The sequence below is a fragment of the Oenanthe melanoleuca genome, chromosome 1 (genome assembly GCF_029582105.1).
Source record: "Oenanthe melanoleuca isolate GR-GAL-2019-014 chromosome 1, OMel1.0, whole genome shotgun sequence".
Lineage (NCBI taxonomy): Eukaryota > Metazoa > Chordata > Aves > Passeriformes > Muscicapidae > Oenanthe > Oenanthe melanoleuca.
Window position 1 is genome coordinate 36,485,519 of NC_079333.1, and position 25,680 is coordinate 36,511,198.

At 38.2% G+C, this 25,680-nt stretch overlaps 1 protein-coding gene across 2 annotated transcripts in view; it reads left to right on the forward strand.

The window, feature by feature from the left end:
- The first annotated feature begins 665 nt into the window (after positions 1-665).
- CEP295 (centrosomal protein 295) overlaps positions 666-25,680 on the forward strand; it is a 42,146-nt gene continuing 17,131 nt past the window's right edge. Inside the window, exons 1-17 of one of the 2 annotated variants that reach the window (XM_056502367.1) lie at positions 666-730; positions 2,297-2,430; positions 3,165-3,365; positions 5,144-5,268; positions 6,027-6,120; positions 9,852-9,965; positions 10,863-11,003; positions 12,077-12,260; positions 14,053-14,244; positions 15,136-15,360; positions 16,595-16,725; positions 18,208-18,420; positions 19,502-19,593; positions 19,722-20,790; positions 21,754-21,925; positions 22,067-22,219; positions 23,625-23,846. In XM_056502367.1, the coding sequence (XP_056358342.1) occupies positions 2,323-2,430; positions 3,165-3,365; positions 5,144-5,268; positions 6,027-6,120; positions 9,852-9,965; positions 10,863-11,003; positions 12,077-12,260; positions 14,053-14,244; positions 15,136-15,360; positions 16,595-16,725; positions 18,208-18,420; positions 19,502-19,593; positions 19,722-20,790; positions 21,754-21,925; positions 22,067-22,219; positions 23,625-23,846 (3,436 nt within the window). In that variant the 5' untranslated portion in view covers positions 666-730; positions 2,297-2,322. The remainder of the gene's footprint in view (positions 731-2,296; positions 2,431-3,164; positions 3,366-5,143; positions 5,269-6,026; positions 6,121-9,851; positions 9,966-10,862; positions 11,004-12,076; positions 12,261-14,052; positions 14,245-15,135; positions 15,361-16,594; positions 16,726-18,207; positions 18,421-19,501; positions 19,594-19,721; positions 20,791-21,753; positions 21,926-22,066; positions 22,220-23,624; positions 23,847-25,680) is intronic. The other variant, XM_056502285.1, reaches the window with a different exon arrangement.

Sequence of the window (25,680 nt, forward strand, 5' to 3'; positions counted from 1 at the left end):
AAGGTTTAGCTACAAGGTTGAGGCAGAAGCACAGGTGTGCTCTTTGTAGAAGCCATGTGCAAGCCCAGAAAATAGGCAGAGCAGCGCTACAGCTGCAGGGGCACTGCCATGGCCTAAAGGGGGTCGGAACTAAATCATCTTTGAGGTGCCCTGCAAGCCAAACCACTTCATGGTTCTGTGAAACTCCTTCTACTGACACAGTGCAAACAAAGAGAGCGACGAGCGGGGAAGCTGCACGGAAGTAACACCAGTGAGGCAGAACTAGCAGGATTCAGTTTTATTCTGCTCTCTCAGCATTTCAAGCTCGGCCAGTGAGTGTCCCTCCCACGGAGCACTTGGAAACGCCGAGTGCGGGCTCCTGGCGCGGTGCTGTGAGGGAGCCGTGGTGACGAGCCCTGCAGGTGCGCGCGGAGATTGCCGCCCTAGGCAAGCAAGGCACTGTTCCCGCTTAGGTCGGTCATGGGGAAGAGCCTAAAGACACAGAAGAATCCTCACGAACCTCTCGGCCGTGTGAACACCTTCTCCGGCCGCAGCGCCGCTTTTATACTGAGCGCGCGCGCCACGGCAGCCGCCCCAAGCTCCGATTGGCCAGCGCAGGACGGGGGCGGGGCTCGGGCTGCCGGGGCGGGCAGCGGCGCATGCGCTGTTGGCGGCTCTTTGGGGGCGCGAGGTCACGTGGCGGGAGCGGCGGCCGTTGGCACGGCGAGCGAGCGGGGCCCGGCGGCGGCGGGTGCGTGAGGGGCGGCTCTGCTTTCCCCTTCCATCTCCCCGCTTCTTCCCTTCCCCGCTTTCCCTTCCTCCGCTGCTTTACTTTCTCTTCTGTCCGCGCTGTCCCTCCTCCGCTCGGGCGGATCCAGGTGCGGCCCCGGCGGGGGCTCCCGGGCGTACTGGGGCCCTCTCCGCCCCGCGCCATCCCCGCCGTGCTGCGGCTGAGCCCGGGCAAGCGCGGCGTTTGTAATCTCTGCCTCTGCTCTTATCCTTTGGACCCAGGCTTTGCATTGGTCATCCTCTACATTGTGTGTGTGAGAGAGAGAATGTACTAATTTGCTCCTTAATTTTGTGCCTTGATAAACTTCTGTACCTCATCGGCTGACTAAGGGAGGGCCGACAGGAGCCAGGATGCTGCTGTCCCTCTTTATGCTTTAAAGAGCTTGGGATTCGTTGCTTTAATAAATCTTTCTCAAAAGTATCTTATGTATCTTCGGCTTTGCACCTCACCTGATTTCTTTAAAGTCTTGCTATTTTATCTATGATACTGTGTCTCTAAATATACCAAGACCAGTATATATGATGCTGAAAATAACTGTTTCCAGGTGTGACATATAGGTTAAACTGTTAGCGCTATATGAATTGCTCACTAGTTTTTTTAGAATTAAACAATGAGTTTTGAAAGTCTTTGCTTGTTTCGTGCGAATATTTCCAGGGTTATAAATATTTAAAGATCTAGTAAAAGTCTTACTTGATTTAGGGGGAGAGGAGTTTTAGACTAGGCTGCATATCATATCAGATGGAAGAAGTCTCTTTTTTATTTTATTTTTTTTTAATTTTTTTTTTTGTGCATTTGAAAATCGTAATTGCAAGGAAAATGGGAAGCGATCTGTAGAACCAGAAGATTCTTGTTTCACAGTAAAATCTCGAGGGAAACATAATTTGAAATTTGTCTTCTTAGGAAAACTTGAAGAAAAAAATGGTTAGTGAGCAGTTCCAGCTTTCCATTGAAATGCTTGGTACCTAGGCTGTTGCTACAGTTTCAGAGGCTGTAGGGCAGAAAACCTTGGAGCGCAGCCAAAAACATCAACAGACTTGCTATGGTGTCTTACCTCTTCTCTACCATAGTTATGAGAGTACTTCAGGACAAATCACCTGAGTGACCAGCCTGCTTTACTGTGGGGTGTGCTTTTCAGCAGTCTGTGGGTTTGTTTTCAAATCTTCCCAGGGGTGGAATGCTGTTCACTCTTTGCAAACGTTTGTGGCTGGTCCACAGAGTAGACTGTGAGTGTGATAGTATTGCAGTGTTTGGTATGTAGCTCAAAGTAGTTCAAAAGCATTATGTTTTTGTCTGTTTTGTCACAATGCCAATGCTGTTCATTACAGTTAAGAGTCATTAAGGTTGGAAAAGACTTCTGAGATCATCAACTCCAGCCTGCAGTTGAGACAGATGCAAACAGTTGTAGCTCTCACACACATACCATGATAGAGTTGACAACATTATGGCAGAAACTTCATCCTGTTTTTTAGCTGTTTTGTCTGTGTCATTTATGCACAATTTCTCTTTTTCTTTGCATTGTTCTCATAGAAGTTGATTATTCAGCATATCCAAAAATGAAGAGGAAGCTTGCAACAGCTGGGGCATTGAGGCTTAGTCCTAACGAAGAAGCCATGTTTCTGAAAGAAGAATACGAAAGAAGACGAAAACTAAGGTTACAACAGGTATGCCTGTATTTTTCCATGTGATGTATTTAATTTGATGATGTAGCAAATAATTTAAGAGAAGTAGCTGAAAATATTATTTCCTGTAAGCTAAATTTTAAGGTAATAGTATTGTAGAATGGTGAAATATTTTATGTTGGAAAAGACTCTTGAGATCATCATGTCCAACTGTTAATCCAGCAATGCCAAGTCCACCACTAAACTATGTCCCTAAGTGCCACATCTACATGTCTTTGGAACTTTTGAAGGGATGGTGACTCAACCAGTTCCTTGGGCAGCTTGTTCCAGTGCTTGACAACCTTTTCTGTTAAAAAAAAAAAAAAAAAAAAGCCTGAGATACAAAGTGAAAAATAATAAACTATGTTTGCTAAGTTTTCGGTATAGTTGTTGATTTTTTTTAAACCATATTGAATTGTAATAGGAGCTGTTCATAAATTACTGTGTTGTATTTTTGGAGGGAAGGGTATTCCAAGCAGTTTTTGCAGTTTGTCACTTGTATGTAATTTTTTGTACTTTAACTAAAGTGTTTAATTAAGATTAAATTTGTTATTTAATGTATTAATTCTGGAAAAAGGTAACAGCAACTTGAAAGTACTTTCTGGATAGATTGTAAATGGAATAGATGAGATAGATAGAAAAATGGAAGGAGGGTAGACAATGTTGTGGAAAGTCTTGCTGCAAAAAGTATTGTGCTTTTCTTGAATTGCTGACAAATGTAAATGCTATTTCTACAGGTCAGAGAGCAGCAGAAGTATATCTCCTACCAGATAAGGCAGAAGGTAAAGCAGAAGAGAGAAGAACAACTGCATCAGTTAGAGGAGGCACTGAGAGCTGAATGGCAGAAGGCACAGGATGAGAAGATGAAAGCTCTGGAAGAACTGTATCTATCAAGCTTAAGAGCAATTGGGGAGGGTCACCGACAGGCCAAGGAGAACGTAAGTGAGCTTAATATTACTGTGTCATGGTTTCACACCAGCTAGCAGCCAAGCACCAGGCAGCTGCTTGCTCACTCCCTCACCAGTGGGACCAGGGAGAGAATCAGAAGGGTAAAAGCCAGAATACTCATGCAGTTTAATAGGAAAAGCAAAAGCCACGCACAGAGTAAAGCAAAACAAGGAATTAAATCACTGCTTCCCATGGGCAGGGAGGTATTCAGCCGTCTCCAGGGACCCAGCAGGGACCCATCATGTGCAGTGGTTACTTGGTGAAGACAAACACCATCACTCCGAACATTACCCTCTTCTTCTTTAATTCCCCCACTTTATGTACTGAGCATGATGCCATATGGCCTGGAATGTCTCTGGGCAGTTAGGGCCACCTGTTCTGGCTGTGTCTCTCCTAGCCACTGCTAACTTCCTCACCAGTGTGGCAGCACAAAAAGCAGAGAAGGCCTTGGCTCTGTGTGCGCCCTGCTCAGCAATAACAAAAACATTTCTAAATTATCAAGCCTGTGTTCAGCACAAATCCAAATCTCATTCATATCAGTCACTGTGAAGAAAATAATTTCTCTCCCAGCTAATACCAGCATATATTGTCAGATGCAATTTTGATGTTTTAGAAATACCAAAATTGCTGTTTGTTTGGTTTTTCCTTTGTCATTCCTGATTTTGAAGTCCTGATAGCTAAATAGACAACTTTTTAAGAATGGAAACTTTTTAGAAGTGGTTATGTACTTTTTTCAGGTATCTTTCCATAAGATAGTCTGTGGACCTGTTGTCCATAATCTTTTGCTGGGCAGACCTTAAAGTTACTTACTTTGTATTAGCTTGTATGATCATGTATGTTTGTACTTGACTAAATTGTACGTAATGATTCAGTATCTCAATTATGCCACTAATACAGTAATTTTTTTCTCCACCATGGGTTTTTTCTATGGTTAAGAAAATACACTTAACATTTTTTTCCCTTCAGTGCTCCAGTAACATGGAAAGCCTTGGTAAGGTCTTCAGAGGCCTTTGCCTGGACTGCAAACAGGCAGTATCAATTTTTAATTCTGCACCTATAAACTGGTTTGACTTTGTTTAAAATCCTGTAAGTTGTGTAGGCTCTGCTTGAGAGATCATTGAGATTGCTGGGTAGAATTTTTCTATAGCTTTGACTCTGAATCAGGTTTATAGAAATCAGCCATAGATTTTTTTTTTAACATGGATTTCACAGAGTAGCTTATTTCTTGAATTAGTCAGGATCTTGAAACCCAAGTAAAATAGCATTATGCTTTTCCATATATCAGTGTCTTTGAATCAACTTCTTTATAAAGTCCTTGCCAATGCTAGGATGGGTGAGTTAGCAAAAAACTGTGGAACCAGTGTTATAGGAGCAGAGAGCTGGTACTAAATATTTCTGTTGATGACTGAAGGGTAGTAACATGCTTTTTCTACACAGTTTAGTCTGCTTTTGCTACATGGTGTTAAATAACTAAATTTAAATTAACAGGGTGTTTAATTATCCTTTTCATCAAACTGATGCAGAAGAAGCTGAGATTTCTGCATCAGTATTTGATTAAATTGGCTGAGGGATGTGGCAGATTTGCTGCTGTTGTTGGTGGAGAAGAAGAAAATAAAGATGGCTCAGAAGGGAAAGTTATTAGAGTATTTTTATCCTAATACAGTAGGTAGGTAGTAGGTGAGCTTGTGCTTCTTACGAGCAGTATGTAATACTGATAGTATGAGATGTAAAATTCTGTATTAAGTGATTACAATATTTCAATGTTAAGGAACCTGACTTAGAAGCTCTGGCTAAGCAAGCAGAGGAAAGGAAACAAAGAGCTGAGACGAGACATAGAAAAGCTCTGATAGAGCAGAAGCACCAGAAAGAAAAAACACTTCGTGAACAAGCCAGGTATGCAATAGTTATTTTGTTTTATTAAGAATAAACTTTACAGTGCCACAAGTTGAAAGCCAAAAATGTTGATGCTTCTTGCTTGGAGCTTTTTCAATCTTGAAATTTTATGGGTTAGAGAATTAATGCTCATGGACAAAGCTTGTGGCTTTTGCTTAAAAACTGTAGTTTTAAAACCAAGACAAGAATGTCAGATATTCAAGCTGGCCTTATAGACTCTCATATAAAATGAAATGTTGTCAGGCCAGTTCCTGATGGAAAGTTAACTACCTGGAAAAGGGACCTAGTGAATTTGTCATGGTCTTCCTTCTTAGGGTTTTTTTTATTAAGCAGGTTGGGCCAAACTTGAAGTGGCATAGGAAATGGTCTGTGTCCTCTTGGGCATAGCTGTGCTTGAGTAGAGCTGAGATCTGTAAATTAAATAGTTAAGTATGTTTACACTCAAACAATTAAAGTATGCTAAAGTGCACTTTCTGGAAACTTAGGTCAAAAGCAGAGATTTTGTGTGCTTTTGGGATGGTTGTATATATTAACGATTTTGCATAACTTGAAAAAGATAATTTTTAATTATGCCTTCCAGCCTAAGTTCTGTTGTCTTTTTGATATGATTCTCCATCCCTATGGCCTGATATTCAGTGCAGGTAATTAGGAATCTGATTTTAGGTTTACCTTTTATTTTGCACTGTTCTGTCACTGTTGCTTGAATAATTTTCTGTCTCTCATCTCTTTTGTCTTTTGTTTTGTTTTTATCCCCCAAGACGAACAGATGCACGTAAACGTGCTCTGGAAGTGGAAAGACAAAGAGCAGCCAAAGTTGCAAGCCTGCCACCTCCTCCACCACATCCTTTTGAGGTATGTATCCATGATACAACAGTGATCACAATTTAAGGAGTACCATGTATAGTGGTCTGACTCTTTGCAACAGGACACCCAGAGTTGTTACTTGCATACTATAAGGAGAGTGGTTCAGCAAAAACCAAGGGAATCAATTAATTATATATTAGCAGATTTCTTGCTACTAAGCTTGGGTACTTTACTGATCTCTTATTATATATGAATTTTATTTCTTGTAATTGGAGTCTTATTTTTGTAGTTAATACGTCTTTCTAAACTTCCATCGTATCTCATTTTTCATTTAGTAGCCCTAGTGGTATGAGACTTTACAATGTACATTACATGCCTCCTTAGCCTTCTGCCATACTGATGCAGTTAACAGCATTCTGTTTAGTTCTGTAATAAAGACAATTCTGTCTTTTTAGCTGTGGGGAGGCTTTGTTGGGGTGTTTTTCTCCTTCAATTTTTTTTTCTTGTAGGGAGTACTAAATAAAGGGGAAACTCTTTAATTTTGATAGGAAACGGTCAGACAAGTCTGTTGGGGAGCTGCAGCCTTTTGAGGTGTGGCTTTGTACCCCATTCATGCTGCTTTGATTTCACAGAGCTGATGCATACGTGTAGAATTTCCTGTAGGATTGCAGGTCTGAACTGCAGAAAGAACATTGCATGCATTTTTACTTTGGAGTTAACTAATAGAACTTCATGAATGCAGAGTTTAAGTTGCCTCATGTGGTGTTGTGCCCTTTTAGACCTTTGGGTTCAGGGATGTTGTTATCGTCAGGACTACTGACAATAAAAGAAAGGGTTGAGGTATGCTAGCCCCTTTCAGAGCTAGTGAAGCTTTCAAAACTTTTCCCAGTTACATCCCAGCATATTATGTACAGGTTAGAGTTCAGGATGATAGGGGGCTGTTGTTGTATCTGGAAAAACTGAGTGAGGTTTGACTCTGAGTTTTAAGAATGATTAGAAGGACTACCCATGGCCTTTCATTAGTACACTTTCTTCTCTAGATCTCATTGACTGCCCAAGGGTTTTCATGTTGTGTAAGCTGGATATGAATGAATATTAAAACAAGTGTTGTAAGTTGTAAAGTTTGGGGTTATTTCTGGTGAAGTATATGCAGTACTGAAATTTAGTATATCTGGAATAAGGTCCTGTCTGGTAGAGTTCAAGTAAAGTCACACACCCTTTCACGCTGCTGTTCCCATCTATGTTGTGCCACAGGGTGTGTTCTGGTATATCTGATGTAGAGCAGGAGAAGTCTGTATCAGTCCAGACTTTTGACTTTATTTCCTGGGTTTCAGGTGCTTCTGTTGCTCAGTTTGGCATTGTTGGGAAAGCACAAGATCCTGTGGCTTTACTTTGTAATAACTTTTGCAGTTTACAATGTGTCTTTCATCAAATTTTATTTAATACTTCCCCATAGATAGTCACTCCAGTTAACCTCCATAGCAATTAAAATGACACAGTACTTAATATGTAATATCTATATTTAATACTTTCTATCTAGCAACATAAATAATGCATCTTCCTTTCTATTTTATAAATGCAGAATTTTCTCCTCATTCTTTAGTATTTTGTCACCGGGGGAAGCAAGAAGGCTTTGTTTCCATGTTTCTCCAGGTTCTGGTGAAACCAGAATTGCATATACAATTGTGTTGGATGATAAGTCTGGGTCAGTGCTCTATTTAAGTATTGTTCCTTTCCAAATATTAATGCATTTCCATCCATTACCAAATGTCCTTTACTTGCCTTTTCAACAAATGTGATTTGTAACTGGTTTTAGCAGAGTTTGCAAACATCTAGATTTTCTACAGTAAGTGGGTTTCATTTCTGTTATGAAGTTCATGTTGTGATAATGGCAGATTGAATCAGTAACTTTGCAGACATGTTGAGTTTTTGTTGAGAAAGGAGATTGCTCTGTTTCAGTATAGCACAGCGTGTCAATTTGTTCCATTTAAAGACTACCTGACTTTAAGCCTTTTTTCTAGTTTTCATATCTGTATAGATTTTGATCCTTTTGTTGTAGACCCATGGCTGGGAGGGCACAGGGCTAAGAATAAAGTTATTTTCTTCAAAGAGTTATCGGGTGCCATGTACTTCATGGGGGAAAATGTTAAGTAATTGAAAGATTGAGAGATTTTTATTCCTGTTTCTCCTTCAAGAGAGAGAGAAAAAGAGATATTGACTGTCAGTTGGGGGAAGATAAATGTAGGGCTTTTTCCTGCAAATGTGTTACTCAAAAGACATTGAATTTAAATTGTTTAACTTTAAATCTTGTGAATTACAGCAAATTACAGGGTCATCTGAATAAGTCTGCGTGTTTTTTTTAATTCAGTTTGCATAAGGAGCTTATTAAATATAACTATAATCATAATCTGATGCTCTGTTGCAGTAACAATTGACTATAATTTCATAAAATGGAGCTAGGGCACTGTTGTTCTTGGCTTGATTGCTTAGAATACAAGAAACATTCCCTAAAGATACTCCTATTATTGTTATTTTACCCAGTTAAAAAAGAAGTATTTTTACTCTAATGTCGTGACCCATTTTGGTTCTCAGAATTATGGATTTTAGGAGTTGAGACCATATTTAGTTAGACCAAATGAAAAGTTATTTAATTGAACTTAAACTGTAAACATTATTTTATTGAAAAGTGTCCCAGAGTTTCAAGTAAACTTAGTTTTTCTTACACAATCTTTCATATTTTTATGGAATGAAAATAAAACGTAAAAAGTGTTACTATACTCTGTTTGAGTATTCATAACATTTGTATAGTTGGGGTCATGGGTTTTTTATTGGGTTTTTTTTCCCATTTCGTGGCACTTTGTTGCTCCAGTTTTGCCAGATTTTAGTAAAGAATTACTTGCTTTTTGAAGGAATAAAAATAAAAGGAGGGAGGAGTTACAAAACAATGATGGAAGTATAGTATTTTTTTCAGCCTAAATTGCTTTTGACATTAATTGGAAAACTTCAGCCTCCAACATAATTCTCACATCTTTGCACCTTTTTGAATAAAATTCTGCAGATTTGCTTGATTACATGTAATTAAAAATTATTTATTATTGGTTTGTTAATTTAAAATTTTTAAAAAATAATTCAGAAGAGATGTTTAAAGTATAAAGTATAAGAGTATAAAGACAGTATCCTAAAGTATATTGACTTACCTGACCTCTCTACTTTGCTGCTGAAAACATGAGGCTAAGCCAAAGAATAGGGAGGGTCTGTCTCATTGTTCAAACTTCCAGAAAAAGAGTTGAAATGTGTTAGTGTACCCAAAACTAAAAAGCCACAGCAACTTAGCATTCTGTGAATAGATACTTTTCAGTGTCTGTACTCTTCAAGTGTTGCTTTGCTGTTGGGTATAATTATATTATGGGTCTGTGGTTGCCCTGCTCTGAGGGGAATGTGACAGTTGTTGTAAGTGGGATTTGTATTAATGCATTAAACTCAAGTGCTTTCAAATTTGTGCTTTTGGAACATGACACTGATGATCGTCAATTTCTGTGCAGAGGTTTGCCTAAGACAATTAAATGCTCTCAGTTATTAAAGCCCTCTAGATCTGCCTTCTGCTGATGTGATTTATTAATTATTACGTGTATTTAAGGTTTTAAGCAATATTTTCAGGACAGAATTTGGTGGGGTGGGTTTCTTTTAATAATTATTTAACTGTACAGATCACTTCTGTTCAATTGCTTTGGTGGCGATACTGTTCTGTGATACAGCTGCAGTTGTGCTTTTCTTTCTAGAGTTTTGAAGTGAGAAAGATCATTGCTATGAAGTCCTGTGGTGCTGGCAACTTTTCTGTTACACGTTACCATATTGCTGAAGCTTTGGTGGACAGAGCAGTGGATGGAGAGCAGGTGATTAACTCCAAGTGTTTGTGCTACAGTCTTACATAAATGTTTCTTTACATTGCATTCATTGTCTGGATATCAGCCGTTGGATTTTCTAGAACCTATTTAAGGATGTGAACTTGTGTAAAGCACTGTTACACTACTTACTAGAGAAAAATCTCAGATGGGCAGCCTTGTAAAGCCTGTTAGGTGCTCTGTCACTTAGAGAATCACACCTGGCAGTCCCTTGTGAACAGGCTTTTATTGGAAGGCGAGATAACAAGGCTGGTATAATGTTCAGACATACAAACTGGAAGACTTGCGACTTATACTGATTTGATAGCTGCAAGTTGTCCTGCTTTTTTCTCTTCCCCTCTTTTTAGCAATGTACTCCCAGATTTGCCTTGTATTTGCCTTGCTGGTTTGGAATTACTTTTTCTTCCCTAAGTGTATTTTTTTTTTCATGTTAGTAAGATTTTTCTTCTTTGAAAGCTGCAGATTATTTCTGGTTTCCCAAATGATATTGAAAATATTTCAGAGATTTTTTTTCTCCCCTTGTTTAAAATAAAACTGTGAGGATAGAAGTACTCAATCTGTGACATTGACCATATAATTCATTTTGCCATGTATTTTAGGAAAGATAACCACTCTGATAACAAATAAATAATATAAATGATTGACCCTGGTACAGCTTGAAACTGGAACACTTTGCCATCTAAACTTACAAAATATGTAACTATGAATTTTTTTCCAAAGGTAAAAAATTATTTTGGTCCTGCTTGCAACATAAACATTCAAGGACGTTCATGTGACATTGTGTGTCTTTTTAAGTGCTTTTGCCTCAGAATTATTGGTTTATTTATTGTTACATATGCTTTAAACTATCAAAGAATTCTGTGGACTAAACTATTGATTGACTGCCAGCCAGATGCTCATTTAGCAGCTGAAGTAGAAGGGAGACGTTTGGAGGAACTACACAGGGAGGCAGAGAGGGAGAGAAGAAAGCAGCTTGAAAAGGCACATATTAGAGGAAGTCATGCCTTGAAGAAAATCCAGTTGGCCAAGGTAGGCAAAATAGTTATGCCTGTTTTTAATGTCAGAACAACCACTGTTAAGTAAGTTGCAGGCAGGTGATTAATAAGGGAATTACATTTACGGGGGGAAATTGATGGACTAAGTAAAGTTTGCAGAATGTCTTTGAAAAACAAAAAAGGCAAAATCTGTTTGCTTGTTTTGGCATCTGGAAGGAGTGAGAATGAAAGAACATCCTCTTAATTTTTGTTGTCTGAGTGTTTGACCAGCTATTAACCAATAGGTGATAGTCAAGCAAAGCTTTTTTAATAGGTAATGAATTCTGCTTTTCCACATTGACTTCAGTTTAAGTTCTGTACCTAAGGGGAAAAAAATATTGCTAAGAAGGTAATGAGTTTTTTTATTTTTCGAAAACTTTTCAGAGTTTTTATTTAAAGACTGACATTCTGTTAGCTTGTGAGTCTGGAAATGTTGGAATAGGTTCCTTTAAGAAATAAAAATTGAACTACTGAGACAAGTCTTTTTAGTGAGATCTACACTAAAAATTTTTTTGTTGTTGTCTGATAGCTTCACAAGTATGGGGTATGATTGGCCCTGAATGAGTAACCAAACAAAAATGGGGATTTCTGGAAATATTACTGGTGCTCCTGAAATTAACAGAAAAAAAACCCCAACAAACTTTTTTTTCTTTTTTTTTTTTTTGATAGCTCTCACATATACTCGGTGTGTCAGTGTGCCAAAGAGTATTTAGTTTATATTTTACAAAGTAGCAACTGCTGAATTATATGCAAACATATATGCTTGGTAAAAGAAGTACTCATTTGCCTTATAAAACAGAAAGTTTAATTATCTTGAGTTGGCCTACAGGTGTAGAGTCTGATCCTTTATTCAGCATCAGATCTTCTAGGTAATATTGATGACTCCTGTGTCTAAAGGGCTGATACAGCCTTCTCCTGAGGAAGCACTTTCTCCCTAGAATAAGATTAACTTTGAACATTAAGCAAACATCACAGTAACCAAATGGAAGCATTTTATATCAGTCTTGATTTGTGGCTGTCAGAATTTGAACACTGAAGGCTTATGTTATCCCTTCTTTATTCTTGAAGGACAGGGAAAGGCTCCTGGAAGAACTGGAGCAAATGCATGCTCAGGATCGGATGCGCAGGAGACAGTGTGTCGCACAGATGCCACCTCAGCTTTCAATGCCACCATACAAACGCATGGAAATAAAAGAAGAATGGCAGAGAGAACTGGAGTGTGCATTTGAAGAAATGTACAGTGAAGACAGGAGTAAGTTCTTTGTAGGTGGTTAAATCTGAACTTTTGCTGAATCTGGTACCCAGTAAAGGAGAGCCTGCTGCAGCTGCCTCTTGCCAGGTCCAGCCAGTAGCGAGGCCCTGTGTCTATTCATAGTTGGCACACACACAAACAGCCTTCCAGGGCACATCCATACAGCTGGCTGTGCAGGCCAACAGGGAAAACACAGCACTCACATTAACTACAAACAGCATAAATGATCTCCTTCTGCTCTGGCTGATCAAGATGAAGGCCTTTTAGTGGGATATATGTCTGTAATATGGTATGGATCCCTCCAGCAGTTGGTCTTAGACACTAAGGCACCAGTCTATCCAGGAGTTGTTCCCCTGTATCCCAGATCTCTATCTGCTATTCTACAGATCTTCCTCAGGTCTTAGACACCCAGTCTACCTAGTGATTCATGCTGGATACTGGAGCCTTGGAGTTAACCTCTCATACTCATGTATGCACTCAAATGCACATGTGCTCAAATGTGTGCTATGGATCGCGTGGTGAATAGCTTTAGCCACTCACTCTTACCTGCCAGCTGGCCCTTGATCTTCAGTCTTCCCAGTTGCTGGCCGCTGGGCATGTGAACTCCAAGGTCTGCTGTTCCACTCCAGTTATTGCTGCACAGATCCAGCTGGGCATGTGAGCATATGCACAGAAATGCATGTTATGGATTCCTGTGGGAACTGACCTATATACTCAGTCTATGCCATAACTGACCCTGGATCCTCTTGTAGTCTTGGAGATGCACGCACATGTGCTGGCAGGTTTCTTAGGATCCCTTCCTCTCCTCTGTAGCTGGCTTGAATACTTGGATCTCCTGATCCCTCCACTGGACAACTTGTAGGTCCCCTGGCCTCTGCAATACCCAGTCCAGTCTTACAGTTCTTATCATTCTTGCTGGCTAGTCTGGCTTGTGATTTGCTAGCCACTGCATGCTGATACTCATACCCACTTAAATGCATTCATGATGGCTTCTGCAGTAGGCAGTGCTCTAGACACAGGTGCACCTGTGTCTTCTTGTCCCTGTTCCAGTTGCTGGCCCTTACATATCTATGCACACACATGAATACAAAACTCAGCATTCCCTGCCATAGGAAAACAGCTACAACTGGACTTTTGTGAGAAGACAGAACTGACTGTCAGGCATAGCGCATGGCCAGATAAGTGTACTATCTCATTTTATCTCACCATTTTTGCATTTTTATCTCATAATTGTTTTGCCCCTGACTAACTTGATCCTTTTCCTGCCTTGAGTTCCTCCCCTAAGTATATGTAACAAGCGTAGAATTCGAAGGTGTTCTTCCTTTGTGTCCCACATCCCTTGTAGGCAGTAACCCCCTCAGTCAGTGATCATAGGAGAATTCCTGTTGTGCAGTCTTCTGGGATTTCACAACTGGATTGTGCAGTCACTCTCCTGTGGCAGCCTTGTGAACAGCCAGGTCAAGGTGTGGCTTTCCCTCGATGAAGTTACTGGGATCATGTGTAACTTTGCTTGTTAGCTGCTGGTGTAAAACTGAGCCTTTCATCACATCAGCTTGTATTTTGAAAATGTAGCGTATTTTGGACGCTGTGGAGATTCTGAATGAATAGATGGCTATTGATCTAAACAATTTTGAATCTTGTATTTTGGTGGGAAAAAAGTTGGATAAATCTGTTGTGAAATAACCTATTAATACTTTAATTTCCTGGGGATTTGCGTGTAAGTGTAGTCATGCAATGTTGTTTGATTTGTATTCCAAATGGCCACTTTATTTCATTGTGCTCTTTTAATTAGATATGAAAGGAGACCTGATTTTGCAGTTTGAGCCCCAGCCTTTGCCAGCCCCTTCTGACAGAGCCCAAGATAATGACCTTGATATCTCTTTGGAACATGAATCTGCTTGTGACACTCAACCAGAGCTTCCTTGTGATACTCAACAAGAATCAGAGCACGTGATAGAAGAGGAGGTCCCTGGTGAACCGGAAAGTAAGACTTCTAAACTTCATATTTAACTTAAACCTTTTCATTTTTTATTAGGAAGGATTAGTCTAGTATATCAAATAAATTTTAGTAATAAGTAAAATTCCTTAAGTAGTAAAACTTCTTAATCTGTGTAACATAATTCAGTATAATTTTGTTTATGTTTAGCATAGGTGATAATACCTAATGATGTTGAGTTTAAAAATGAAAAATGTGACTTCTTTTTCTGATATGCTTCAGTTCATTAGTATGCTGAGAATAATTTTCAGTTGTAAGAACTACACTGTTAATAGCCATAATTATTCCTGTGTAACTAGTATAAATTATGGACTGATGCTGATGTGTGAACCTAAATGTTTTCAATTTTGAGGTATTTCAAAGTTGAAGCTTTATGGTCTGCTTATTGTACATCCTTTATGTTCAGGTTTGTGGTTGAGCTGCTGCATATTGTGAGTAGGCTGAAATGGATGCATGAGTGTCCTGTTTGCTTGTGGCATGTCCAGGGTCATGTGATGTGAGTCAGAAGTGTCTCAGTGAACTTTGCTGCTTGGCCAACAGTTCTGCATCCCTTGGGTGGCACAGTCTGGTGTTTGGTCTGTGGTGCATTGTGTTGCCAGTGCTGATAGAAAGCAGAGGGTGGGTGTGGGGATAGCACTGCATATTTCTGCTACAGTTTGACTATAAAATACTGCATCCAGCTTAGTCCTTCTTTTATAGCTTGCAGAGGCAAATTACTGCTTCTCTCTTGCAGGTAAGAAAAAATTTTGCTAAGATTTTAAAAATACACTTAAGCTATTTGTCCAACTCTGTAAGCAATAAAAAAAAAAATAGAGGTTTTTTTTTATGATATGAAGATATTCATTATGCAAAACTCTTAACGGTGTATATTCTTTATAGGGCATGAAGAAGGAAAAACTTGCCAACCTCGATCAAAACTTGCCTTAAAGAAATTGTTGAACAAAATTAGAAGCCAAAAAGAGGAATGGATATCAAAAAGTGGGAAAGAGCGTGAACGTGAATTTGAAACTATTGAATCAGGCACAATTGCTAGTGAAAAGAGACCGTTATGTGATTTAGGGCTTAACAAGGAGCAGCAGAAAAATACAGTGTCTGAAGCCAAAGGTACACAATACATACTTGCATCAAAGTTTGTTGTGTAGGAGCAAAAAGGCTTGCATGGGGGTGGGGTGGGGGGGCAGCTGTGACAGTGGTTGTGATAAAACTGTGTAGTGAACTTTCAGTGTTAAATTTCATATCTGTGCCCACTGTGGATTTGTTGAAACCACAAATAGGAGAGGGTTTTGCTCTTATGTCCAACTTGTCCATTAAGATCTTGAAGAAAACAGATGTCCAAAATACCATTCTATCTTTCAAATGTCACGCAAATTGTTGTCACACTTGGGGTTGCTGTACTTTAATAGGTGCTTGCTTCCAGAGATAGAATTCTCAGTGCAGAAGTCAGCATTGAAGTTCTGTACCTGTTGAACTGGAAAAGCTGTTTTCTTTGGAGATTCGCAGCTATAAATGCCCAAGACAAGCATAAGCATAAGTGGAGTTTTTTTCTGCTTTTAGACATCATTCTGAAAAACATTTTTGTAAAATTAGAATTTATAGCGATTAGACATTGCAATTTGTTTGATAGCCAAATCATCTTGGGGTTACTTACCATGTCTTAATGCTCTTCTGGTTAGGCTAATGCTGAACTTGTATGTGGAGTGGGATTTCTGAAGTCTTAAAGTGGTCGAGTTCTGGCATGTGTTTTGGGTATTTGGTTTTTTTGCTTTTGGGTTATTTACTTTCATAGGGTGCTTGTTTTTTTAATCAAGATAAAGTGATTTAGTTCCATCATGTACATGGCTATGCCAACATGCTGCCAGGGGACTGGAGAGTGCAGCATGAGTGAAATCTTGCCTTGGGGAAAATGTGCTGCTATTTGAAGCTAACAGTACAGAATTGAGACTTGCTTTTTTGGGCAATAGGCAAATGTTAGATAGTTTCCCAATACTGCCAGTTTTAGACCCTCTTTGTTCCAAGAGGTTAATGTGTGGCTTTTGATTCTTCAGGATGATCTTGCTCTTGGGCTTCCGGGTAATATTAGAAGTAATTTTCAGTCCCATTGGAGCTGGAACATTGCTATGTATTCAAGAAAGACACACAATAAAGGGCTGTTAAAGACTTAAGTAATATAAATAACTGATCTTCTAGCTTATGGAGACAGGCAGAGTAGTAGGACAAGATCTTTTCAAGAGTAGCTTATGCATTTTGTTGAAAGATTGGAAAACTGTAAAGCAAGATGTAGGGAAGATCCAAGGCTCATTCTAACTGCAATTACAGCTAAATAACATGTATATTTTAGACCCTATGAAAATGCTGGAAAATGCAGTTGCAGATGAAAAGTCAGTTCTAATCCATCCTCAAGACCAAGCAGCTAAAATCAGAATGGAAGAGGCAGCTAAAATTAGAATAGAAGAGGAGAGACAGAAGCGGGTAAGTGTGTTTGTATTTATTCTTATCTCAGTTGTGATGTAAAAAAAAATGATTTATGGAAGATTTAAAAATGTTTCAGGCTACAAGCAGCTATAGACGCTCTTAACATTTAAACTTTTACTGTAACATTTTCTATACTTCTCAAAAAGGATGAAGCTGTAGCTGGAATTTAGAATAGAGTGGAAACCCCTACCTAGTTTCTTCCAATCTGACAAGGGCTGTAGACAAGGGTAATCATGGTTAAATGAGAATCCCAGTTGTACATTAATACCTTTGTTTTATAAAGGGAGGATATAGTCAGCAATACACAACTCTGTAAACTTTATTAATCCTGTGTAATAATGTATGAAAATCTATGGAGTTGTGTTTGGAGTGACAGGAAAAGTATATAAACCTTGAGTAACTTTTTTTTTCAGTTGTCTAGGAAGGTCATGTAGGAAGCAAATGCAGAAAGTTTTTTGTATCTCTGGGAATGCTTTATTTATTACATTTAGAAAATAATAACTTTGTGCATTATTTCATTATATCTACTGTGTATTGTGTTTCCTTCTATTTTAATTCTTGTTGTATCCCTAGAGACCTACTAGCTGTTATGTGGTGGTTTACCAATTAAAAAAAAAAAATTGAAATTTGGGTCTACATGCAGCCTTCAATTGTAGAGTTTAAGTTCAGAAATTAAGGAAACAAAAATTTGACAAAATACTAATATTTTGAAAAAACCAAAAAAGCAACAGATCCTCTATGAAAGTGTGACTACTTTCTTTAACCTTCATTTCCTCCGCACTTGGCCATGTGTACGTAGTTCTGTGTTCACATTAACTGTTCTCAGGTCCAGCATTTTCTTGAGTTCCTTTTCCTGACATCCCTATTCAGACTGTCATTAAAGGCTGTTGTCCACTTCATCTTTACCAGTACTTGGAATTTTTTCTTTGCTTCCATTCTCAAAGCACATATGCTGTTACTAAGTGTGGATCTAAGTGAATTGTAGCTGGCAAGTATATGGAAAGAGAATAAAAATAAACAGACTACTTCAGAGGTTTATGGACTGCTCTCAGAATGGCTATACATTAGCTATTTTAGAAGCTTTTGTAAAGCTTGAATTAATGTTTAGATGTGTTGAACTCTGATGAAAAATGGAGTAAAATGCAAAATAGATTTTTCAAGCAAGTTTAAGAAAAGGACTTTTGCAGTCTTTGGAAAATGATAGCATATCTTGAATGGATTCTGATTTTATGCATTTTATTAATTTGAGAACAGATGATAATGCAGTAGTAAATGGATTCAGGGATTGTTAGGAATATTGAGCCAATAAAACAAGGTTATTCCTGTAAACTTTGGAACTACTTTTAAAGCCTTTGCAATTTGGAAATACCTGTCACAAGCAATAGAATTTCTTCTTTGGAACACAAGTTTGTGTGTGATGGTGTGTGTGAGTAGTCTTGTTTAGTTCTAGAGATTCTCCCTCATTTTTCTTTTTGATAGAATGAGGAAATAGAGAAACAGAAACAGGAGCAGCTAGCCTTGATTAAAAAAATTGAGGAAGAGAAAGCTCTTCTGGAGGCTGATTATCTGAAGATCCAAATGCAAACTTGTTTGGAGCAGGCTAAGAAAAAAAAAGAAGAGGAAGAGCAAGGTCAGCTGGTGCAAAGCCACAGTCTCCCATCCACAGATCAGCAGAACCAAATGGAACATGAGGTAAAGAATTACAGAAAATTGTGTGTAGGTTTTTATTTACTATTATAATAAAAATAAAGAACACCATTTACCAGTTTTAAACTATATCAATTAAGACAATTTTTATTTCTTAGGCTGGGAATTAGAAATTGGTGTATATTAAAGCTTCCTTTCCTGGTGTACAAGCTTCTATTTCACATTGTATCACTGGACCCGAAGGAGTGACATGAATCTGTGTCAGGGGAGATTTAGGTTGGGTACTATGAAAAGATTTCTAACCAAGAGGCAGTTCCAGTTGGGCACTGGGACAGCTCTGAGAGAAGTGGTCACAGCACTAAGCTTCTCTGAGTTCAAGAAGTGTTTGGACAGTGCTGTCAGGTACATGCTGTGACTCTTGGGAATGGTCTTGTGCAGGGCAAGGAACTGGACTTTGATGACTTTGTGAGTCCCTTTCAACTCAGATATTCTGTGATTTTATGATTGTGGCTTTTGCTGTTGTATTGTCTCTCTATAGTCTGAGGGGCAGCCCATCTATTTAGAATACCTGTTAGTAAAATCTGATTATAGTCACATAATGATTGTACATGCAGACATAACCGTTTTCAAGAAGGAAAAAAGGAACCATAGTGGGACAAAAAAGACACAAAAATCTGCCTCTGACTTTGTTTAAATCTCAAACAGCTGCTTAAAGAAGAGGGAAATTATGGAGGATGTTGAAGGAAAGTAATCTCTTTTGTATATAAAATCTTGCTTCATTTGCACAGCCAGTACTTTTTTGAGAGCCTGATTGCCTTGGAAGTGCAGCTACATTGGCTCATTGCTCCCTGAGTTTGCAGGGTGTATTTACCTCTTTAGGCTGAGCTGCTGTAAGCACCATTGCCTTTGATGGTGTGTGCAGAGAGAGGCTGTAGCTGTGGGCCATCTGTTCTAGAAACTCCTTTAGCTTCATTGCCTCAGGCTGAAATCTCAGTCTTCAAACCTGGTGGTACCCAGCGGCTTCTGTAAACTTAGGCAGAAGAACATACATCTTGAGGTTGCTGCCATAATAGTTTTCTGTGAGTTAGTTCAATATGTGTAATTAAAATTATTTTCTTTTTATTAGACTGGAAATGCATCAGAAACCACAAGTCCAAGAGAAGACAGTCATAGACAGATGATACATAATTTTCAACAACGCCTTCTGCAGCAAAAGAGGTAAGTATCTTTATGGAATGTAAAGTGTTTTTATGGAATGCCTGTTCAAAGTAATTTGAATTGCCTTGATTATTGAATTGATGTTTCTTTTTGCACTGCTCTGAAAAGCATGTTTTCGCTCTGTTTAGGTTGCACAAACAAATCATTGAAGAAGCTAGAAAGAATCTACAGGAGTATCAGAATACACTGAAGCAAAAGTACTTGTCTACTTCTGAAATACCTCTGAGCGCAAGGGAAACAAAATCCATTGATTTAGAGCCTGTCTCAGAGCCATTCCTACAGATGCAAGGACCACAGCCAACACAGTACCAGTCATCAGAACAAGTTCATGCCCAAGAATATGCACGATCATTACCTGTGTTTTCAGGAACATTGGGTATGTTGGAAAATCCATCTTCACAGAAGCAGGAAGAGCAAGTGCATCATATTTGTGCTGGGAAATCAGTGAAGTTTTCAGAAGCATCAGAATTGAACCATGGAGGGTTTCACTTGTCCTGTAACAGTTCTTCACAGGAACAAGTGGGAATGTTTGAAACTGCCAATAATCACAACCGAGAACCATTCAAATCCCATTTACCATCAGGGTCAGTCAGGAAAGAAGTGACTGAAGTAAGAGCACAACCAGAAGCACACCAGCAGCACATTAGATATATGTTGCCTGCAGAAAGTTCTTCTGAGTCTTCAGGAACAGTGCACTCTAAAGAGTTATCTCAGAAGATATCTAGCTATCAAACCAAGACAGAAGCTGGAGAACAGCATCCATTTATGACATCCCTTATGCCAGCAACAAAGAGATCAGCCTCAGCTGATCCTTTAGCCTATCAGGAGGGATCTGTAGAGAGCAGCAGCAAAACAAGCCCTGATCAACTCCTCAGTCTCTCTGAACCCATGATTCTAGCACATGAAGAATCTAAAGCCCAGGGTGTTGAGGAATTCTCGATATCAAAAGCAGGAGATGCGTCTTTGTTAAATTATTCTGGTATACTGAGTTTAAGGGACAGAGTGTTGGCCTCATCAGAAAGCATCCAAGCTCAGCAAAAGTATTTGAAAGAATTGCAAGAGCAGCTAGATGCACAAAGAGAAGCTCTTCTTTCTAAACAGAGAATACAAGAAAATCTACTTTTACAGAAACAAGATAAATTGAAGGAGCAGATGCAGAGACAGCAAGAGGCTTTGAAAGAATTTCTAAACAAGCAGGTAGGCTTTATAAACACTTTACATGGCTAATCACCTAGTAGGTGATCAAACTTAGAAGTCAATGCTACAGTGCACACATGGAGTGTTGATAGTTTAGGTGATTTACCATAATGAAAATTTTAATTAGGACTTGTGGTTTGTAATCAGTACTTTTCCTCTGTAAAGCTCCAAGAGCAGTTTTGCTAGGTCTAACAGAAATACTGTGAAGGTCTGTGTTTCATCTCTGAATATAATGCCTATTGAAATTGTTATGTTGCCTGAAATAACTATATCTAAATAACTATATCTAAATCTATAAATGCACCTCTATATGTAAAACAGCTCCTGTATTAAAAATATTTAAATAATATCTGAAAGGATATCATAAGCATCTTGAGTAGTTCATTTTTAAAGCTTGTCTTTTTGTGTATTTTCCTCAGAAACCCACTAGGAAATTGGTTTGGCAGCTGCAATCTTGAGCTGTAATTTGCTTGTTTCTCAGTAACAGAAGAAAAATCCAAGCTTTATTTTTGAGCTTCTAAAGAGACTCCTTTTGCCTCTCCTATGTTTTTTTTTTTTAACAGAAGTGGTCCTAGATGAATGACTGTTCCCTATATTTCCTTTCTTTTGATTTTGCAGTCTCCAGGAAGCTAAAATTCCTGAATTTGGGAGCTGAAAAACTAAAACCAGACTTTTCGGGAATTGTTCCTATTAAAAATTATGAGTACTCTGATCTAATCTTACAAAGGCCTTGAAAATGTAACAGATTGTGTTTTAGCACACTAGGTTTGTAGAGCTAAGTAAAATACCTCCATGTCCAAATGTTTTTGTGAGCTAAGCAGATCTGTCTGATATCCTGCATAATTGAACTACTTTCTCCACGTGCTCAATATTATCCTGCATGGAATACACACAAGAGAAAATGCTCTTTTGATAAATGAGTATGAATATAATCTTATCTAAAACTGCTTCGTCCTTTCTAAGGTGAGACATATGTGCCCAAATGAAGAAATGACAGAGGCACAAAAGCCTATTGGAATGAAGAGAACTGACTTCTTCCAAGTCTCAGAAAACTACCAGCAAGAGAATTGTGTCAGGAATAAATTTCATGGAAGTGAAACAATTTCACGGTGCATTGGTCCAGTTGAGCAAACTGGTAAGGCTGTTATTTTTCATTATAATTTTCATTGTTTTACAGCTGAGATGGAGTTCTCACCCATCTCTCCACCTTAATTTGAGAGGAGTGTGTGTGTATGTATACACGTATTATTGCAACATACTAAACTTTGTTTTACAGAACAATCTGAGAAAGTTCTCTGTAGAGAACAGAAATGGAGATCTTCCAAACCACCAGTGACAAAAGTCAAGTTAGGGCTTGGTTTGCAACAACATGAACTTAGTATTATACCAGAGGTAGACACACCGAAGAGTTGCAGCCTCTCTTTGGCAGGTAATGTATAAAATATATAATAAGTGCTGTTATGAGTAGTGGACTGGAGTAATATAATTTTTTTCTGAAGAATCTTTGAGATTATAAGGAAAAAATAGCTGAAACAGTTGCCTTTCTTTATGTATAACTTATATACTAGCAAAGGTGTAGTTCAGAAAAGTTTATTCTGTGATTTTCTAGAAAAACAGAATTTAAACAAAATTTCACCAGGAAAAGAAAATTCAGTTACTCCATGACCCAAGTTCTCTGTTGTTTTTTTCATTTGGGCAGCATCTGTGTTAATAGGCAGTTGTATAGTAACTCTAAAGTGAAGTTGGTAGATTTTGTTTAAAGATTTACTTTTTGATCATACCAAGAAGGTGTCTGTGAAATCTTTCAAGTAAGGTGTTGGTACCAAGCTTCTAAAGAAACTTTTAGACCATCTTTTTAGGTTGTTTTTTTCTAGTTATAATACACTAGTTGCAAAAAAATTTGGAGAGCAATAAAAATGTTGTAAATGTTTGTTACAGTCTGTAGGCAATGCTTTGCAATTCTCTATAAAGAACATTATTTAACAGGTACAACAAACTCATGTTTTCTAAAGGTAAATATTTAAATTTTTTTCAGTGTCTCTTCACATCTAAAATGTAATGCATATTTTAGAAAGTTTTTTTATGTTGTGTTCTTAAAAAGGCTCAGCAGAACAATGTAATTATAGGTCCGTCAGGCTGGCATTCATTGCAAGATAATAAAACAGCTGTTGTGGGACATCCTTCAATTAAAGAAAAGTAATTAATGCTAGTCAGCATCAGTTTATGCAGAACAATTCTTGTTGGATCAATTTGATATCTTGATTAGATAGCAAATTCTGTTGGAGAAGGTTTTGATGGAGGAACATATTTATGTTCTCGAAAGCACTTGACTTAGTAACTTACACTTAACTGTATAATACTATTATGATCCACAGGTGATTTATTCTGATATTATCAAACCATTGGTCATGGTAGTTAGTAAAAACTTGATATTTTTATTGGATTGGATGGCCAAAAAGGGCTGTTTTGTGAGTGGGCTGTAGAAGAAGAAATCTTTAAACCAAAGCAGAGAAGTTGTATTACCTCTGGATCTGGAGAAGTTACTGCAAGTTTTCTTGGATTTGCTGTGTGAAAAAAATTTGTGAGTTTTTTTCTTTTGAAGAAATACTTTGGTGGAGTTAGGAATTAGTTTTTGAGAAGTCTATGATCTGTATAATCTTTTAACCTGTATATAATGCATAGACTGAGGTGATATGTCTGAATTCATTAAAGTGGAGACCATACAAATTCAGCAGTTCATTTCTGTAGAATAGAATGTGCATCTTAATGTTCCTCATGAAGTGCAAAACGCTTCCTTTTTATACCTAAGCTGATTATGAATGTTTTAAATTCAGATAAAACAGATGATGGTACTGGAGAAACTTTTCCACTTTCAACATCTGGGGAGTTTGGATGTGTGAAACGTCACAGTCATGCTCTTCATGAAGGCACCTTTCCTTTGGGCATACCAAACTATGAAAGAATAGCCTCCAATGAAAGTCCAAAGCAAACTGACCCATCAGGGAGATTATTACAAGAATTGCTGATGATGTCTGCTGAAACTTCATATGATTCAGGTGAGGAAATCCTCTCCCTTCAAGAACACCATTCAGCCATTCAGCATTGCTGATTTTGCTGCTGTTTATTTGTGGACTGTGACCTGACTTGTTAAAGAACATGCAGTGCTATTTAATACTATTAAAATTTGAGTGTGAAAAAGGGTGTTTCAATAAGCATTTATTTCAGAATTAATGAGTTTTTATCTTTTGGGTTTTTGTGATCCATTGCTATTCTGGTAACAAGTCGACACTGCAGTACACTTCACTGCTGGCCAACAGTTTCTTGTTCAGGGCATGTGCTTTTCATCTGTAACCTTTAGAAATGTTACAGGTTTGCAGGTGTTCCAGGTGGGAACCCGTTTTAGGCAGACTAGTGGCATTCCCGAGTCAGTACCCAGTGATTCTTGTACTGATACAAAGAAAATCAGTGCTTAAAAAGGCCTCTGGAGAGTTAATGTGTTGATGTAGATGTCCACTGAAAGATTAGTGCATATTAGAAATTTCTTAAATATATGGGTGAAACAAAAAATAGAAAGCTGAGGTCACTGTCAGCTCAAAAAAACTTTGAAAGAATCTTGTCTTAGGTGTGCCAGACATGAAAATTGAGAATTGTAGAATATTTCAAATTTAAAGACCTTTAAAGATCATCAAGTCTAATTCTCTGCTTCTCCCAGAATTACCTAAAATGAAACCATTGCCCAGTTGCTCCTTGAACTCTGATGGCCTTAGTGCTATGATCACTTCCCCAAGGAGTGTGTCTCAATGACTGACCACCCTCTCAGTGAAAAACCTTTTCCTAACGTCCAATCTGAGCTTGCCCTAATGCAGCTTCATTCCATTTCCTTGTGTCCTGTTGCCTTGTTTAGTGTCAGGTAATTATTTTCTATCTGCAATTTCTATATTAGGAAGTTGTCGCTATCTGCTCACAGTTCATTAGCCTTGAGTCTAAGCCTGTGAGACTAACACAATGCTGGAATTGAGCCAGACACCTGGAATTTTCAAATGGCTGTGACAGCTCTCCAACTAGGAAAAGTATCTCTTGAATACTGACTGTGCACAGTCAGTATTCAAGAGAGGTCCATTCTGCTTTGACCTTTTCTAGTAGCCATTATAGGCTTTACACATGTTCCACTGAATATGTCAAAAGGAATAACAGTGCAATATTATAAGGACTACTTTAGCTCTATTCTTGTCTGTGAAGAGCTTTTATTGAACAAGAACCCCTTTGAGGATAGGCCATGTTCATAGGTGGCAGAGTTAATCTGATTCCATAAAACTAAACAGGTTGTTTTGGTTTTCAAGAAAAAGGCTTTTGTTAGAAAGTTTTGTGAATGTTCAAAGTAATTTTGTTACAGGGACATTGAAATCTACTAAACACATTATGGGTAACTTGACAGGCTTTATAAAAGAGCAAAGATGACTAGTTTGTAAAACATTCACTAAAGCAATTTAAAGTTTATTACAAGAAAGCAGTATTGCATGGTCCAGTACAGTTTTCAGTATCCTTCTAAAATATTTTTTGAGCTGCAGTGGAGTTCTCAGAAACTTGGCAGCTTTCATATACCCATTATTACAAGCAATACAGCTATGTAGTATACATCTCCTGGGTTTTGCTAGAAATTTCACCCTAAGCTTTAATTTTTCATTTACTTTGCACTGAGACATCATTTCCAATTCAATCGGATTTGCTTGGAATTGGAGTTGTTTTGAATAAGTACATATAAGCTCATTTTCCTTCAGCTGTTTCTTTGTTTCTCAGATGCCCCATTTGAAGTATATCTATCTTTGAACTTCAATTATCATGAAAACGTTTTGTCTTTTAACAATATTCAAAGAAAAGACTTGTATTTTC